The sequence below is a fragment of the Pseudorca crassidens genome, chromosome 1 (assembly GCF_039906515.1).
Source record: "Pseudorca crassidens isolate mPseCra1 chromosome 1, mPseCra1.hap1, whole genome shotgun sequence".
Taxonomy (NCBI): Eukaryota; Metazoa; Chordata; class Mammalia; order Artiodactyla; family Delphinidae; genus Pseudorca; species Pseudorca crassidens.
This window is the reverse complement of record NC_090296.1, coordinates 85,890,685-85,908,461: the sequence shown is the minus strand read 5'-3', so window position 1 is coordinate 85,908,461 and position 17,777 is coordinate 85,890,685. Positions and strand designations below refer to the sequence as shown.

General features: G+C 50.0%; 1 protein-coding gene across 4 annotated transcripts in view; it reads left to right on the top strand.

Annotated features, from left to right (window-relative positions):
* The first annotated feature begins 33 nt into the window (after positions 1-33).
* The window catches only part of PLA2G4D (phospholipase A2 group IVD), a 33,692-nt gene continuing 15,948 nt past the window's right edge, over positions 34-17,777 (top strand). For 2 of the 4 annotated variants that reach the window (XM_067744225.1, XM_067744249.1), the window contains exons 1-8: positions 1,863-3,393; positions 13,105-13,177; positions 13,362-13,498; positions 14,074-14,205; positions 14,870-14,910; positions 15,292-15,334; positions 16,373-16,436; positions 16,771-16,907. In XM_067744225.1, coding sequence (XP_067600326.1) covers positions 3,268-3,393; positions 13,105-13,177; positions 13,362-13,498; positions 14,074-14,205; positions 14,870-14,910; positions 15,292-15,334; positions 16,373-16,436; positions 16,771-16,907 — 753 coding nt within the window. In that variant the 5' untranslated portion in view covers positions 1,863-3,267. Of the gene's footprint in view, positions 697-1,862; positions 3,416-8,122; positions 8,361-9,352; positions 9,514-9,684; positions 10,000-13,104; positions 13,178-13,361; positions 13,499-14,073; positions 14,206-14,869; positions 14,911-15,291; positions 15,335-16,372; positions 16,437-16,770; positions 16,908-17,777 lie in introns of those variants that run through there. The other 2 variants (XM_067744239.1, XM_067744234.1) reach the window with 2 other exon arrangements.

The window sequence follows — 17,777 nt, the reverse complement described above, 5'->3', positions numbered from 1 at the left end:
TGCATGGAAATGCTTCACCACTTCCCTCAGATGGTGTTAATATGTGCATTTCATGGTATTTTCCTGATAGTCACGTGAACAGTTTCCTTGGGGTAGGTTGCCTCTCCTTCATGGGCTTTATCTTCTTTATATATTTGGTAATTCTTGATTGTCATCTCATGTCTGAGAAGGTTGTGTACAAGCTCTGGGCTGTGACGGCTCCTGGTCAGGTCACTGGCCATGCAATGGCACGGTGACCTTCAGGTGGCAGTGTGGGACTTGGGGAGGAGGCCGAAGGGATGCAGTTCTAGAGAACTTCAGAGCCTTGAAGTGATGTTATGAAATTATTAATCTGTATTTATATCTGATGGGTTTGGTGCTGCGGGGGGTAAGTAAAATATTACGAAGGAGAATTCCAGTTTCAAGATGAAAGACAGAGGACAGGCTGAAATCACTTCCCAGCATTTTAAAAAAATTAACAATTTTCAGTTACACAGTACATTTTCTGAATTTGTCTTTTTAAAAAATAACTTAGGTTAAATCAGCAACTGCATATCCTAAATAATAGAAAAAGTTAGGAATCATTGTTCCATAACATTCTATTAACAATATCTGAGTTTTTTGATCACCAATATATTTTTTAGTCCCGAAATGCACCATCAATCAGAAATGAGGTCCACTCTTCCACGGGACAAGTTGACTCTGACACTTGCAAGGGTAAGGAGTCTCTTGGTTTGAGGGCTGCTGGCCTCACTATGACTCTCAGAGACCACTTACAGGGAGCCATGAGGGTGAAATGAGACAAGGTGTGTGACATGCTGAGCACAGTGGCTGGCGTGCTGCGTGCTCTCAGTACTTGCTGGTTGCTCTTTTCTAAGAGGTGTTGATGGCTCTGAGCTACAGAGAAGTGACTTCTTGCCTGGTCCTAAATGATTTGGTCCTCATCGCTCCCCGCCTCCTGCCAGGTACATTCAGAGCAACCTGGCTCAGACCTGGGCTTGTTGCTGCCACCTTGCTGGGGGTAGGGCTGGCTGGTAATGCTGGCCAGAGTGACCTGTCCCTAGGCCCCAACCCTCCCCTAGGCCAGGGGAAGGACCTGGCCTTCTGGGGACATTTAACAGGACTCACTCCTTGTCTTTGCTCCATGAATCTTCCCCTTCTCCCTCCTTCCTCCTGGCATGGGAGGAGGTGGTCCATCTTCGTGTGTCCCTGTGTGCACGTGTGTGTGCTCTTTTTTTTATTAGCTGTACCAGAGGTTTCTGGTGGTGCTGGCTGACATCCAAGAGGTGAGGAAAAAGCCCTCAGTGTGGGAGCCACCCAGAGGGTGGAGCCCTGATCTCCTAACAGATCCTTGCCTTGCTAAGCTGGGCAGATTTAAGGCCTCGTCCCTGTGGGATTGTTACTGCCACCATCCAGGGAGCGAGGGCGGGAGGGGAGGGGCAGAGTGAACCAGTAGCCGAGGGCAGGTCTTCCCAGCCAGTGGCTGCTGTTCTCTGATATTCCTGAATGAGACATCGAGTTCCCCAGCCCTCAAGGTGCCTGGAAGGGCCTGGGGCGTTTGGAGCCCTCTTGGCCATCCTCCTCCAGTTCCCTGCAGCCTTGTCCATTTACCCTAGTGATTCAGGTCAGTGACGTGGCAGCATAGGAGTACTGTGACATGAGGGGGTGGGAAGTACAAGCTTAAGAGACCACCTGGCCTTCCTCAGACATGACATTCTTGCATTACCTGCTGGGATCAACAGCTGAGGCCACAGCCTTCACACAAGCCCCTTTCCCTGCCCTCACCAGGCTGGCAAGTGGTTCCCAGGGGTACCTGCAAAGTTTCACACTCAGTGGAAGCCGCTGATGACCTTAGCCTAGATGCCTCCTTTGCACCCCTTGACAAGAGCAGTTTGGTAGAGCAGTGGGAGAGAAACCTGACTGGTTCAAGAAAACGAGAGGAGAAAAATTGGAGACAGTATAGGTCACAGAAGCAATTAGCAATAGGAATCAAGGTCATCAGCTGAGAGTTTGGAGGAGGTTTTAGAGGTTTACGGATGGTGGAGAAAGTATGACCAAGTTATTGGAGTGGCAGAGGGGAATGGACTAAGGACAGGGGCTAGGCCTGCTGGGCAACACAGGGACCCACTTGAGGCTCCTGGTCATGGGGTTAAAGTGAGTGCAGGTGTCAAGTGGTCCAAGAGTTGGATTCCACCAGGATTGACTGTTCCCCAGTGAGTGTAATGAAGCAGGAGATGGGTTAAGAGTGGGTGTCAGTGAACAGTTATAATGATGGACCATAGAACCAATGACGTTCTCCTTACTCCTGGGAAAGGAAGATAAACAGCAATGGACCGCTTGGATTCTCAGGTGGGGACCAGCCCCCAGGTATTTCCAGTTCCAAACATGAAGGCCAGCCTGTGCCCGACCTGGAGGCCTCGTGGGGGGCTTCTGTGACTTGCTCCTAACCTCCTCCTCTTCTCCCCGAGGCAGGTGTCCAGGGCAGTAAACTCTTTTGACTTCTCCTCACGTTGTTCTTTTTCCCACATGGTGTCCCAGGGGAAAGACTTTGACAGCTTGTTGTACCCATGGGACCACAGTACCATGCTGCGGACCTCAAGGCTCCCTGACACAGTGGGGGTTAGGGGTGAAGGAGGCTGCCAGAGACTTTGGGGGCCACACTCTGTCCCTCTAAGGGCTGGAGATTTAACCCAATCTGTGCTGGGTACAGCCACACCCCTCCCTGGGCTGCTCTTCCCAGCTCTCCCAGGCCAGGGAGCTTCTATATGGGGACACAATGGGTCACACTAAACTTAAAACTATGGCTGCTGCCTTGTCACTTTGGGCTCCTTATGCTGATAGACCAGCAGGCAAAGAAAGGAATGACTTACCATACTGGTAGGGGTAATTGGTTCTGATCGTCAGGAGCTAGGGCTGCTGCTATAGAACGAGAGCAGGGAGGAATATGCTTGGCATCAGATGATCCTTGATTTTCTCACACAAAGTTTTAACTGTAAAATGGGCAATTGTAGCAACCATGGTCTGATAATAGCGTGGTAACCCGAACTCCAGATCCCTCAGGGATGAGGGTCTAGGACACCCCACCATGAGAGCTGCTTGGACCAGCAAAAGTGCTGGCTCGGGGGGAGGAGGACCTAGAATGGGGGGTAGAGGAGGAAGATGACAGTATCAGCTACAGATGTGGGACCAATGGTAGCAGCACAAGCTGTATTCCACTAACTCTTCTCTTGTATGTGTCCCCAGAAATTGTGACCAACAAGAATCATGGAAAAGCTGTTCCTGGATTGAATGAATTTAATGTGGGAAGCAAGTGGATCCGAGTGGTGCAGGAGATGGACTGTAGTGGATGCTATTGGTGCCCTACCCAGATTCTCTTTATCAGACCAGTGCACCCATCCTCCAGCTGCTGGAATGGTTAGTTGCTAACGGTTCACAGGTAACTCCTCCAGAGATTTACCTTTGGCTGAATAAAAGCCCCCTTACCTGCTGTGTCAGTGAGGCTTCTCCAGAGAAACAAAACCAGTTGGAGAGGGCAGCAGGAGGAGGGGATCTCGGAATTGGCGCATGTGATTGTGGGGTCTGACAAGTCTGAAATTTGTAGAGGGGCCATTAGGCTGGAAACTCTGGCAAGAGTTGATGTTCCAGTCTCTGGCAGAATTCCTGCTTCTTTGGGAAAATTCAGTTTTTGCTCTTCAACTGATTGAACGAGGCCCACCCACAATACTCCTTTATTCAAAGTCAACTGCTTATAAATTAGTTACATCTACAAAATATCTTCATATCAACATCTAAACTAGCGTTTGACCAAACAAGTGGGCGCCATAGCCCGGCCAAATTAACACATAAAATTAACCACCCACCCAAGGAAGTGATGTTCTCACTCATACCCCCAACTCTGGGGTAGCCCACAGTCAACACCCAACAGACACAGAAGTTCAGAGAACCAGGCCCCTTGCTTCAAAATGGAAACAATCTGGTGTCATTTGTGCTGAAGAAGTCTCCAAAGGATCGTCCTGAAGCTAGACTGCAGCTTAGAGCTGTTTAGCTACTTTTCCTGCCCTGATTCCCCTCACTGCTAGTCTCCTGAGAGGATTTCCTCTATAAAACAAGTACATCCAAATCCCTGCCTCAGGCTCTGCTTCTAAGGAACCAAACCCAGGACACTGTGATGGTTAATTTTATGTGTCAACTTGGAGAGTGTTTTTGGATGAGATTAGCATTTAAATTTGAGTAAAGCAGATTGTCCTTCATAATGTGGGTGGGCCTCATCCAATCAGTTGAAGGCCTGGCTGCAACAAAGAGACTGGCTTCCACAAGTGAGAGGGAATTCTTCAGCCAGCTGCCTCAGACTTCATGAGCATCATTGGCTCTCTTGGGTCTCCACTCTGCAGTTTGTGGACTTGTCAGCCTCCATAATTGCATGAGCCAATCCCTTATAATAATTCACTTTATATATATATATACATACATACACACAACCCATTAGTTCTGTTTCTCTGGGGAACCCTAATAACAGATACAAACTATTTACAGAAAGTTAATCTCAAGGCTCAAGGAGAGGCCTGAGCAACTAGTGCCTCAACAGGAACCATCTTTATGTCTTAGGGTAGTGAGCATGATGGGTTCCTTTACTTCACCATTATGCAGCCAAAGGAGATAGGCAGCTGTGGGTCTGCTCAGGTGTTGGAATACTCAGCTTCGTGTTCAAGGGACTTGTCTCTGGGATTTATCAATCAGCCCTACCTCCTATATTTCTCATAACTAAACCAATCCCAGGGAAGTTCCTGCCACAAGCCCATGCACCCCATTCCTTATTTTGGCTCTGCAATTCAGGGTGTGTTCTGCACCTTGGTATGTACGCTCTGAACTGTCTCTGAGCTCAGGCATCGCCTGCATCCTTGCTTCTCTACCTGCCCCTACTGCTTGATCTTCATTACTTTTGGCAGTCCTTCCAGATATTTTGTGGGTTGGGATTCAAATGTCTTTTAGTTTTATCGGAGGTGGAGTTTGTGTTTCTGTTATTATTTTCTCATGTTGCTTTTGGAAGACTTCCAAGGGGAGAAGGAAAAATGCTTAATTTACTTCATCATTTAAAAATCTTGTAGGATTTTTGAATGTTTGCAAATCTGATGTGTATGAAGTAGTATCTTATTGTGAATTTAATTTGCATTTCCCTGAATACTAGTGAAGTTGCACGTATTTTTTGTGTGTTTCTTGGCTATTCTCGTTTGCTCTTCTGTGATGTGCCTGTTATATACTCTGCCCATTTTCTCTATTCAGTTCTTTTTTTGTTTCTGACTGATTTGTTAATGTATAAAGATATTTTTTGATTCCAATACTTTTTTGACTAAATGTATTGCAAATATCTTCCCTCAGTCTGTAGCTTATTTTTTCAACTTTGGAAGGTGTCGTTTATTAAAAAGAAGTTTTGGGGCTTCCCTGGTGGCACAGTGGTTGAGAGTCCGCCTGCCGATGCGGGGGACATGCGTTCGTGTCCCGGTCCGGGAAGATCCCACGTGCTGCGGAGCGGCTGGGCCCGTGAGCCATGGCCGCTGAGCCTGTGCATCCGGAGCCTGTGCTCCGCAACGGGAGAGGCCACAACAGTGAGAGCCCACATACCGCAAAAAAAAAAAAAAAAAAAAAAAGAAGTTTTGTATTTTAATTACATTTTAATGTAATTGAGTATATGATTGTTTTCCTTTATGGTCTGTGGTTTTTGTTTCTTGCTTAAGAAATTCCTTTTTATTCTGATGTTGTAAATATCAAACTCTTTACTTTTAAATATAAGACCTAAATTATGCTTTTGCCAGCACCATTTAATGAATAGTTCTGTCCCCTCTGATCTACACTGCCAATTTTCTCATCTAACAATTTTCCAAATATGTGTGGATCTGTTTCTTGGCTCCATAATCTGTTGTATTTGTCCAGTTGTCTACTCCTGCACCAAGACTCAGCTATAGTTAATTTATAGTAAAGCAAATCCCCTTCCTGTTCTTTAGAATTGTCTTGGCTATTATTGATTTTTGACCTTCTCTATATATATTTTAGATTCAGCTTGTCAAATTTCATTGAAAACCCTTCTGGGATTTCATCTGGAATGTCATTAAATGTATAGGTTATTTTTGGAAAGAATTGACATCTTTAGATATGGAGGCTTTCTATCTAGGAACGTCTTTCCTGTTTTGGGGTTTTTTTTTGTTTTTCTTGGTGCCTTTCAAATGCACTTTTAAAATTGTGTCTATTCCTTGAATTCTTGGTAAGACTTGTCATCAAACAATCTGGGTCTTGAGTTTTATGTTTGTTGTTGTTAGATTTTTAATTATTAATTCATTTTTTGAAAAATCCCAGATGACAAGAATGAAGTACAAGGTACTGGGTTAGAGCTAGAGACTCTATGAGTATGAACTTATGTTTAACTTAATATAGATACTGATAGATACATGTAGAAATAATTATGGATATGTGTACATACATGGATTAATATATATTAATATATAATATATATTATACACACACAGGTTTATATATACATATGTAATTTTTTTTTTTTTTTTTGGTACGCGGGCCTCTCACCGTTGTGGCCTCTCCCGTTGCGGAGCACAGGCTCCGGGCGCACAGGCTCAGCGGCCATGGCTCACGGGTCCAGCCGCTCCGCAGCATGTGGGATCTTCCCGGACCGGGGCACGAACCCGCGTTCCCTGCATCGGCAGGCGGACTCTCAACCACTGTGCCATCAGGGAAGCCCCTGTAATATTTTTAATATATATTACATATACATATAAATTTGAGCAACAAAATAACTAACATAGTATTTATAACCCAAAGCATAAATAAATATCCATAAGTTCACACAGGTGTAAATAAATGATTGAATTAAATAAGTCAGTGAGGGAGAGAGGCAAATCAATCTTCAATGCAGAAGAATTCCAAATGATTTATATAGATACTCCCCTCTAAAGGAGATGGAATATAACTCCCACTTCTTAAGTGTGGGCTAGGCTTAGTGACTTAGTTCCAAAAAGGACAGTATGAAAAGTGGGAATAAAGTAAATTACAAGAGAGAAGATAGACAAACATTATCTCAGCAAGATGATCAAGGTCAACAGCAACAGTGATGAGGCACCTTGATAGTATTAACCCTTCATGTGATGGGAGGAAAATTTTGTAAAATCATCTTCTTTAGATCAAATAGAAAGAAATCTTCCCCCAGCCTGGATGAACGAAATTTGGTTTTTTAAATTATTGATATTAATAGTTAATTATTTGTAGTCTCCTTCTGCTTCACAGCTCTTCATTGACAATGCCATGTAAAACTTTAGGATTGTTAGCAAATTTGAGAAAAGCTCTGATTTAGTTACTATGGCTATGTAACAGACCACCCCAAACTCAATGACATAACACAGTAACCCCTTTATTAGGCTCATAGTTTCCGTGGGTCAAAAATTCAGAAAGGGCACAGGCTGGGGGTGACTCAGTAGCTGGGCTGGAATCACCTGAAGGCTTATGCATCCCCATGCCCTGGACTGGGAGGACTTGGGGATGAGGACTCTTGACCTCTCCACATGGCCTGGCTTCCTCACAGCACGGAGCCTCAGGGACTGGGACATCTGTCATGGTGGCTCTCAGTGGGAGTTTTCCAGCCATCAAGGAGAAGCTACATCGCCTTTTGTTACCTAACCTCAGAGTCAAGAAGCGTCAAGTTCCTCACATCCTATTAGTTAGCGGCTCCAGCCCAAAAGGTCCAAGAGAAAGGGAATCTGTGTCCACCTCTTGATGAGGGAGGGGCAAGAGCATGAGGACAGGAGACATTGTTGCAATCATCTTTAGAAAAATAAAATCTGTTACAACCTCTAACCAGTTTCTCTCCTCTCTGAGCTATCTAGATGTGCTAGCTGCTTGTAGTACAGGAATATGATAACTTCTATTTCTTGAAATTCCCATCAAATAAAGGAAAAAAAGCATTTAAGCCATGATTGAAAACATCTCTTTCAGGAGACTTATGTTTTGATCATATTTCAACAAGATTGTACTTTCCACTTAGGATTTCATGTGTCTGTTTGGACGAATTTTCCACAGGCTAGTTTTGGTCTGTATGTTTCAGACCTTGTTTATCTTCCTCTACCTTATTCTTCTTGTATTGCAGCACAGCCTCTGCCTACACCTCTGTGTCACAATGTCAGATGAGTTGGCACAGTGCATGGTAGGAGTATTTTGGAAACTATTTCTAAACCAGAATGGCTGGCAGTAACTTCACTATACATGAAACCAACTGAAAACCACATAACTATGTCCCACTGAGCTGAAATTAATGTACGTGTCTCTAACCCAACTTCTCCTTGGATCCTAAAAGTACCACAGTTGCATCAACGCTAACAGATGAGGTAAAAGAATGGGAAGACAGCGGTCTTCACCATTTGTAGTTAAAGTAGCTTACTTTTGCAGATTTTACTAACACATACGAATGGTCGTTAGCTTTACTAACACATATGAATTAAGAATCTCTGACTCAGGGTTTCATGGGCTTCTTCAGGTGCAGCGTTTACCACACCATCACTGCACAGATGGGGAAACTGAGCCAGCTGAGCCCAGGGACCACAGGCACAGGCTGGGATCTAGACACCTTCCTCCCAGCTGGGAGCCAGAACTAGGGTCTTCTTCCCAGAGTCAGGATGGGTGAGGCTTTGTCACATAAGTTCCCTGATTAGAAGAGGAATTGTGACTTTAGCCCTGGATAGCATGCATGTGTGTGTGTGTGTGTGTGTGTGTGAGAGAGAGAGAGAGAGAGAGAGAGAGAGAGAGAGAGAGAGAGAGAGAGAGAGAGAGAGAGATTGAGGGAGGAGGCCACCAATGACCAGGGCGTTCCTGCTGGATGGGCTCCAGGCTGGGCTGAGCCCACTCTGGGGTGGAGGTAGAGTTTTCAGTCTAGAGAGCGTAATCCTGGGCTCTGCTACTCACCAGCCAGTGACTTTGTGCATTGCTTCATCTGTGACCCACTTTGGAATAAGTTGTTCTTTGCAGTGTTCTACATTTTTTAAAGTATTGATATTTCTCATTCAAATGATTTTTCATAGACCATTACTAATGTTCTTTTCTGGCTGATTCTGTAATAATACATTTTAGATCCATTTGTAATAGGTTAACATTAATTCAGTTTCACTTGCCTCAAAAAACAAATCATTATTGTTCAATTATATAACGAATTGACAGTAAAAGGACTGAGTTCATGGCATTTCAGGAGAACATTTCATGTTGTGCATACTGAATAGTTTAAACAGGTGACTTCACAGAGCTTTTTTCTGTAATATTCATATTCTAAGAGTTTCCTGATTGGTCTCTTACCTTTACTACAAAGTTTGTCACTCTATTTTAACAGAAATCCTCTAAATGCCTAGGACCAGCCACACGGAAGGAGTGAGAGGCCTAGAGCCAGAGTCCAGAGCCCCCTGCAGCTAGGTCTCCAGAGTCTGCTCGGAGCCCGCCCCTGGGGCCGCCCTATTATTACTCCCAGGCTCCTGGCTGCTCATCTGCTCTCAGGTGCTCAGCCCTCCTCCCCCAGAGGCTGGCCTGGCTCAGGCTGGGGCTGGGCTGCAGGGGTTTCCTAGCTCTGACCCCACCCTGCCCTCTGCCCTCAGCCTCAGGGAAACCAGCTTCCTGCCGCTGCTCCCGGGACTTGACTTCCCCCTCTCTTGTATCCTGACATCCCAGGTCTGGAAGTGATGCTCCACCTGCAGGTCCTGGAGCCTTGCCAGAAGTTTCTGGAAAAGCTAGTTGATTCAGCCTCCAGGGGATAGAGGAGAAGGTACTGGGCTGAGGGAGTGACCTGGAGGTGGGGCTCCGGCTGTTTATAGGATCGTGGCTCCTCAGAGGCTGGCAGGTCCCCCGTCAGTCCCATTCCATCGGAGTAGTCGCTGCCAGCCAGCCAGGGAGCTGTCATCTTGGAGGGAGCTGGGCCTGGAGTGGAGCCAAAGGTTTGGCATGGAGAGAATGACACCTAGGGGACCACCTGGCCATCCTCACCAGGTAATAGTGTCACTGAGCCTGTCGGCATCACTCAGGGCAGGGCCTGGAGCTAGGGTGCATTCTAACAAGCTTGACATAGCTGAAACCAAGGTGATTCTGGTCTCTGGGGAGGGGCTGGGTCCCAGACCTGGAGTCTCTGCCTAGGCAGAGGCTGGAGGTGGGAGGCAGATGGCGAGGGAATCTGTGCTTAGGGACGGGGAGTGGGTGGGATGGACAGTTGGCATCCATAGAATCTAGGGCCCTGGAGACCAGGGTGAGGAGCATCATCTCAGCCTGACTCAGAGGCTGTGCCCGCAGGTCCCACTTCCTGTCTCTCCAACCTCCCCGCGCTGTCCTACTGCGGGTCACTGGGTGCCAGCAGGGAGAAAAGGCAGCCTGATCCTTTTACTCCCCCAGCTGAAGACCTCATGTTTATAGATCCTCTGGACCCTGCTCAATCTCCCTTGGGCTATATCCTCCGTGATGGGCAGAGACCTGCACTGAGCCAAGGAGGATGGAGGAGGCCCTGGGGCTCCTGTACAGGGGCAGAGAGGGTGGCTGGGACTCTCAGCAGAGAGGCACTTCCGGGATGCTACAGGAAGCTGGGTGCAGGCGCCCTGCTTGAGACCCCTCCAGGAGCATCCAGGGTCAGTTATCAATGAAGACAGTATTACAGGTGGCAGGATCTTTCACCAGGGAAGATGAAGCCCCAGAGCCCTCAGGAGAAAAGAATCCTACCAGTTAACACATTAGTTGGCTAAATAATCCTATTTGTCTAAAACAAATCTATGAAATTCTAACGTTTAGATATCCATGGGGCAGGGGATGAGAGTTGCATGCGTTTACAAAAAAGCAAAGTCCTAAGAGTGTAGAACCACAAAGGGGTTGTGAGCTCTGGCCTTGAAGACCTGGGTTTCAATCCTAACTGTATCACTTAACTAACTCTGTGACCTAGCGCAAGTCAACCTTGCTGAGCCTCAATTCTCTCATCTGTAAAATGGGAGGAAATGAGAGAACTATCTCATGAGGGTGTCAGGAGGATAAATAGAGTTTGAATATGTAATATGCTTAGTATAGCACCTAGAAACATAACAAGCACTTAATAAATAGTAAGTAAGAAGAGCAATTATCTAGAAACTGCTTACTTTTTGCTAAGCATTCTGCAGGCATTAACACATTTCAGCCTCAGAGCGCTGTGTCAGGTTGATACTATTGTTTGTCCCACTACAATGAGGAAACAGAGGCACCAGGAAGTTGAGTGACTTGTCCAGGCTCACACAGCAAGTAAACAGAGGACCAGGGTTTAGATCCAGACAATCTGGCTGGGAACCTGCTCTTCTGCCCCAGCAATGGCCAGTCATCATAGTGATTGTCACAGCCCATCCTCCAGTGCTCTGTGTTAGTGACACTCTTAGAGGTGAGGAGAATGGGGTTCCATCTTAGGAAAAATACCCTCCAGGAAACGGTGGGCTTTCTGAAGTTGAGAGGCTCTCAGTGACCAGAGGGGGAAATGGGCAGCAACACCCAATTTGGGTATGGTGGCTGGCTGGAAAGAGGGCAATTGGGGGCGATTCTTAATAGCCCCAGGGGGCTTTAGAGCAGCCCACAGGCTGCGGCCCTGAGGATCGGGGTGGGAGCTGGGGGACAGCTTGGCTGCCTCTGCCTCGCCCTGGCTTGGAGTGGGCATTGCACCACAACTCCTCACAGGAACCCAGGTCCCAGCCAGCACCGCCTCTGTGATGGGCGGTGATGGAATCTGGGTGTGGGGAAGAAACGGAGCCAGGTGCCTAAAATGACACTAAATCCCTGTCAACTACACCCTCTGGCTTAAGGCCTGTGGATGTCACTAGCATTGATCCCCAAGAAGGGAGAAATGAGCCTACCTTGCTGGGAGGGCCATGTGTGCTCTGCCGGAGAGCTGACAAGGATGACAAAGACACTTAGGAAGAAGCCACAAGACAGGGATGATGTGGGGACACAGGGCAGCAGGGCCGGGACAAGGGCACAAGCCTGATTGGCTTTGCTGTGACCCGTTGTCCTTTAAGCTTCTCTGTGGGGCATGGAGAGCCGGTGCCGTGGACACTGAGCCAGCCCCTGGCAGGTAGCACCTGTGCAGAGCAGAGACGTTTCCTGGTGGGAGCCTAGACTTTCAGATCACACGCACAGAAGTAGGACTGGTCGTGGGAGGGTGCAGAGCAGGAAAGAGCTTTGGTTTCATCGCAGCGCTGTCTCCCAACCATGCAAGGCTGAATGTCCACCATGCAAGCACGGTGCTGTCTCTGCCTCAGATCACAGGGCCTTATCGTAAGAAACGTGTGCAGGGTGCCCAGAAAAATCTACTCAGCGGGGCCTCAGGAAGAACAGAAACCAAAGGGCCCCTTGGATCTCAGCAGTGGCAAGGACCTCAGAAGTAGGGGTTTGAGATACCCGCCCCCCGCCCCAGCCGGGCCCTGTCCCAGCAGGATTCAGCCACATCCCCCCTGCCTTCTGCTTTTCCTCCTGCCACCTATTACTGCTTGTCTTCTTGGTCCCTCCGAGCTTCTGCCCACTCCGTTTCTTCTTCCACCTTATTGGGTTGCCTGTGGGCTGATGTGGCCTTGCCAGCACCTTAATAACTTTCACCCCCTGCACACGGTAACAGCCTGATGCTCTTGGAGTTTCCCAATTCACACCCAAGAGACAGTTTGTACCTGAGGCCATCACGGAGCACTGGGATCCCCAGAGCTCAGGGTCCTGGAGTCACGTGCCCACTTCCTGTCCAGAGGCCGGGGGAATGCCTGGCAGCAGGGTCCCGTGCTTCACCAAAGGGCTGCCCTCCCTGTGAGCTCTGGGGGTGGCTGACCCCAAACTGACATGTCCAGTGTGGTGGCTGTTCCTTGGCCCTCTGTTTCCTGCTTTCTCTACTGTGCAATCCTGTCCCTGAAGGGAGGGCGCCCCACAAACTCTACCGCCATTCCCTGACTGCTGCGGCCCAGGACCATGGCCCTAGGGACAGCGATGGGCAAAGGCTGTTTGGCCCCAGAATGCCTGGCAGCGTCAGCGAGCAGCATCTCAGGAGAAGCCTCGGCACGAACTGGGGGGGCTCGTAACTGAGCAGGAGGGACTCTGTGGCCTATTTCTCTCCAGGGGGAGACCTCTGCCTGCTGGCAGCTCACCGTGAGGGTCCTGGAGGCACGGGGCCTGGGCTGGGCTGACCTCTGTGAGTAACTGTGTCCTGGGCCCCAGGAGTGTGGGGAGGACCAGGTCCTACGGGGAAGGCCCAGTGCCTTGGGGCTGGGCTGGGCTGCCCGCAGTGGCTGCAGGGGTCTTGGGAGGAACCTGGTGAGGCCCCTGGAGAGGGGTGTGAGGAATTCTGTCTTACACGGTTCTCTTGATGTTGGCAGTGAGCGAAGCAGACCCCTATGTGATCCTACAGCTGCCAACCGCACCTGGAACAAAGTTTAAGACCAAAACGGTCACCAACTCCAGTCATCCTGTGTGGAACGAGAGCTTCACTTTCCTGATCCAAAGTCAGGTCAAGGTGAAGTCCAGAGGACCCCTGGCCACCCCCCTGAGGACAGGCTGTGCCCCACACTGGGAAGGTTCCTGGGGTAGAGTACACCTTCCTCCGGAGCTCAGGCAGAGAAACTGGGGAAGGGGGTGTCTTTGTGCCCCAGCCTGGATGTGCTGTGTGTGAGAGAATGTGTGAACAGCACGCTACTGGTCCTCCCTAAACCCATCCATGGAGTGGAGGCAGCAAGAGCCCTCCTGCCTGGGTTGTTTGAGGTTAAATGCGATCACGCACAGAGCACTCCCAGTATAGCGCCTGGTACCTACCAGGCCTTAGGGAACCAGCCAAGCAGGGGTGGGGTTGGGCTGGGGAAACTTCAAAAGAGTTTCATTTTTTATAAAAACGAAAATGAGCAGGGGGGAATTAGGAACTTTGCTGGATTTCCTTTTACCACTTCTAGGTTTTACCGGTATTTTTATTTTGAAGTACAAAGTGCAGTGGCCTAATAATCTTTTCCGGCCCTCGGCAGGAGGGCTGAGGATTCAACAGGTGTGAGCCACGCTATGCGTTAATAACGTGCTACGTTGCTGTTCTCGGGTCCTTAGAATGTTCTGGAGCTGAGCATCTATGACAAGGATGCCTTCAAGACGGACGACGCCTGCTTCAAGGTTCTCTGTGATGTCTCTGAAATCCTCCCTGGCAGGTTGCTCCGGAAGACCTTCTCCCTGCATCCCCAGGTGGGTGGAGGTTCCCGCCAGCCCCACCTCTCAGCTCCAGGCTGAGGAAGTGGCACAGTTTCTCCCGTCTGTTGGGATGCTGCTGGGTTTGAACTCCTTTGCAGGAAGACAGAAGGCCCACCCAGAGATATTTACATTTTCATAGGAAAGGAGGAGGTTACCTTGACTGTTACTGGCTGAATCACTTAAGGGAGGAATTCTAGTCATCTACGGGGAAGGAAGGTTTTGGGTGATGGCAAACCTCCTCATGTGCCACAAAACACAGCTCGTGGTGACCAGCTCTTCGGGGGGTGTGGGCTCGTCACTCTTGCTTACTGCCTCTGACCCTCCCGTGGTGCCCAAGACCTGGAGAGAGGGCAGAGTTCTGGGGTTGGTCCCCCTCGAGAGGAAGATGAAATGGGCCCTGGGCATCTTCAAGCCTCCTTTGGCTTGTGGTCTACATCTTCCCCTACAGCCTTGCCAGGCAGGGATCTAGCTAGCTGTGGGTAACTGGGGCAGGTAGCCCATCTTTCCCCAAGACTCGATTTCCTCATCTGTAAAATGGGAAGAGTTGTAACACCATGCCTCCCTTAGAGGCTGCTCGGGATGATGAGATACATAAGGGAGCTGTGTCAACTCTAAAGACATGTGTGCATGTCGACAGCTTGCTCAACTTTAATTTCAGGGACCGGAGGAGCTGGACGTGGAGTTCCTGATGGAGAAAACGTGAGTAATACCACACAGCTCAGGGGGTGTCTCAGGACCCAGGCTTTCCTTAGGAAAATGCCTTTAACCCAGATCTTCCCATTGGTCTGACCAGCCCAGATTTGCTGTTCCTCATCTCCTACCCCTGCCGGTTGGGTTGGGGGGACCCTCAGAGAAATGAGGAGAGGAAGGCTGGTGTTTTGTCTGCCATGGTGAAAGGTGAGGACCTTTCACTCTTCAGAAGCAACTCCCCACACCCTGGATCATACCCAGGACGTAGAGAACCCTCAGTGTCACCCAGGGAGGCCCCACCTGGGTGCAGCCTGGCTGGGAGGGGGCACATCAGTGCAGGAAGACTTTGCCTTTGCAAGGCCAGACTCTGGATGGTTTGATTTTTTCCAGGTCAGGCTGCCCAGAAAACCTCATCACCAACAACGTGCTTGTGGTAACCACCTTCCCCAGGCCTGTGGGGTGGGGTGCGCTAAGGGAGGGGCCCCAGTGCAGACACTGGGGTAGGGGCGGGGCTGCCTGGCGGGTGGGCCGCAAGGGACAAGGCAAGGACAGGGCTTTGCAGTAAGAGCCGTCCACTTCCCTGCTAGGTGGTCACCTGGGGCTGCAGTCTGGCCTCGGAGGGGCCTGGGGCTAAAGAGCTCGGGGAGAGAGAGGGGAGGCCCGACTGCTCTGCTGAGAGGAATTCTGGCCCAAGGCAGGAGGATTGAGGGAACGTTGGGGGAATTTTAGGCATTTCCTGATGGTGTTCTGTTCTGTGTGATGACTTCATAGTTCTTAGCCCTGAAGGGAGCGAGGAAGTCTCTCGAAGGCCAGGCCAGCAGGCTCAGGTTACAGTGTGGTGTGCTTCCAGTCAGGGAGCTTTGAGATAGGATCAGGGGTCAATCAACTTCTCCTCCGGACCATGGAGGGTCAGCTCTCCTAAAGCATAGCGAGCTCACGAAGCTGCAGTGGACAGGAATGTGCGGTGAGCGAGGATTAGAAACTTTCTACTCACAGGAACACCCTCAACGAGCAACACAGGCATGACCAGGGAGCTAAGCCAGGCCCTGCATGTAGTAAGGCAGCTGGCGTTCAAAACTGAAGCAGGCGTCCACCCTTGGGGTCCTGCGAGTGCTTGTTTGAGGGGCTAGTATTACTTTTTCAAATACACCTTAAAATAGCCACCCCTACGCCAGCTGCCTTTTATCTGAGGTGATGGAGACCAGCGGCATGTTGATGACCTCAGCAGTTCTCAGGGAGAGGGTAGCGGCCAGAGCTGAGTGGGCTGCAGGCATCAGCTGGCACACGTTACAGAGAGAATGCAGCAGGCTCGCTTGGCACGTCGGTCAACGGGAGGACTGGTCCTACCCTGGACCCTACTTCTGGCTCTGCGCGTGGTGGATTTGGGACAGGGGGTTCAGGGGGTGAGGTTGAGGGGAGACCTCAGCTTCCCCTGCAGAGCCCCCTGCCCATGACGTGGTCTCTGCCCCAGGCCCGAGAACTGTCTTGCCTGGATGTTCACCTGGACAGCACGGGGAGCACAGCCGAGGCTGCAGGTGAGACCTGCTCAGCATGAGGTCTGGCCTCTGCCTGGAGTGTGGAGGGTTGCTGGGTGTGGCTGGGGAACCTGTCCAGCAGGAGGCTGCCCACACAGCGCAAAGGCAACTGGTCTCCTCTGGGCAGGAGAGTCCCCCTGACCTGGGGGAAGGCCTGTCGCTGGAGGTGGGAGTCCCACAGAGGGTGTGGGGAGAGCCCTCTCCAGAATGCTGTTTGCCATGGTCCAGCCACCCGGCCTCCCCATGGCCTGGGCAGTACTGCTGGTTTCCTGGATCCTAGCTGGGGTTCCGGGCTCTTGTTTCCCTTGTGCTAACCTGTCCACTCTCTCCCTAGATCAGGATGAGCTGGAGCTGGAGCTGGTGCTGAAGGGCTCATATGAGGACACACAGACATCTGCCCTGGGAACAGCCTCTGCCTTCCGCTTCCACTACATGGCAGCCCAAGAGGCAGAGCTGAGTGGGTGCCTGAGGGTAGGTTTTGGCTCTGGAGCTCCCCTGCCGACCCCAGCCTCGGGCCAGCTCCACCTGCTGCAGGCTTCTCTCTGGCCGTCCACCTGCCAAGGTCAGGGCCCTGTGGCCTTGTCAGCCTCCCCCAGTTAGGCACCATGCCCTTGGCAGACAGGAAGGATCACCAGGGGCCTCGCCTGGGCACGGGGGGCTGCTGTGCCATGTCAGTCTTTGTTTGAAGTCTTCAGTGGCTCCTCCGGTAAGGCTCCTAGAATAAAATCCCATGTCTGCGTCCATAGGCCCTGCATAACCTGGCCCCTGCGCACCTCTGTTGCCTCATTTTCTTCCATGCTCCCCCTCATTCACGATGCTCCAGCCATATTTGTCTCTTCTTGCTTTTCCAACATACCAAGTGCTTTCCCTGTCCTCCTGCGGCTCCTTCCGAGGCTGCCTGCTCCTCTTTCTCCTCCTCCTTTAGACCTCAGCTCAGATGGCATCTCTTCAGAGGCCCTCCTTGACCGCCCCCCACATCTTAAACAGATTCTACATACCCCACCTTTGGTTACTCTATCACATCACCCTGCTTATTTCCTTTACAATACTTACTAATGTCAGTTCGTTACCTGTTTCTTTATAAGTTCATGCACATGACTCAGAATAATAAATAAACACATATCAGCTATTAATACACTAAATAAATATAAGCTATGCTTATTTTTTTATTTTTATTATTTTTTTTGCGGTACACGGGCCTCTCACTGTTGTGGCCTCTCCCGGTGCGGAGCACAGGCTCCGGACACGCAGACTCAGTGGCCATGGCTCACGGGCCCAGCCGCTCCGTGGCATGTGGGATCTTCCCAGACCGGGGCACGAACCTGTGTCCCCTGCATCGGC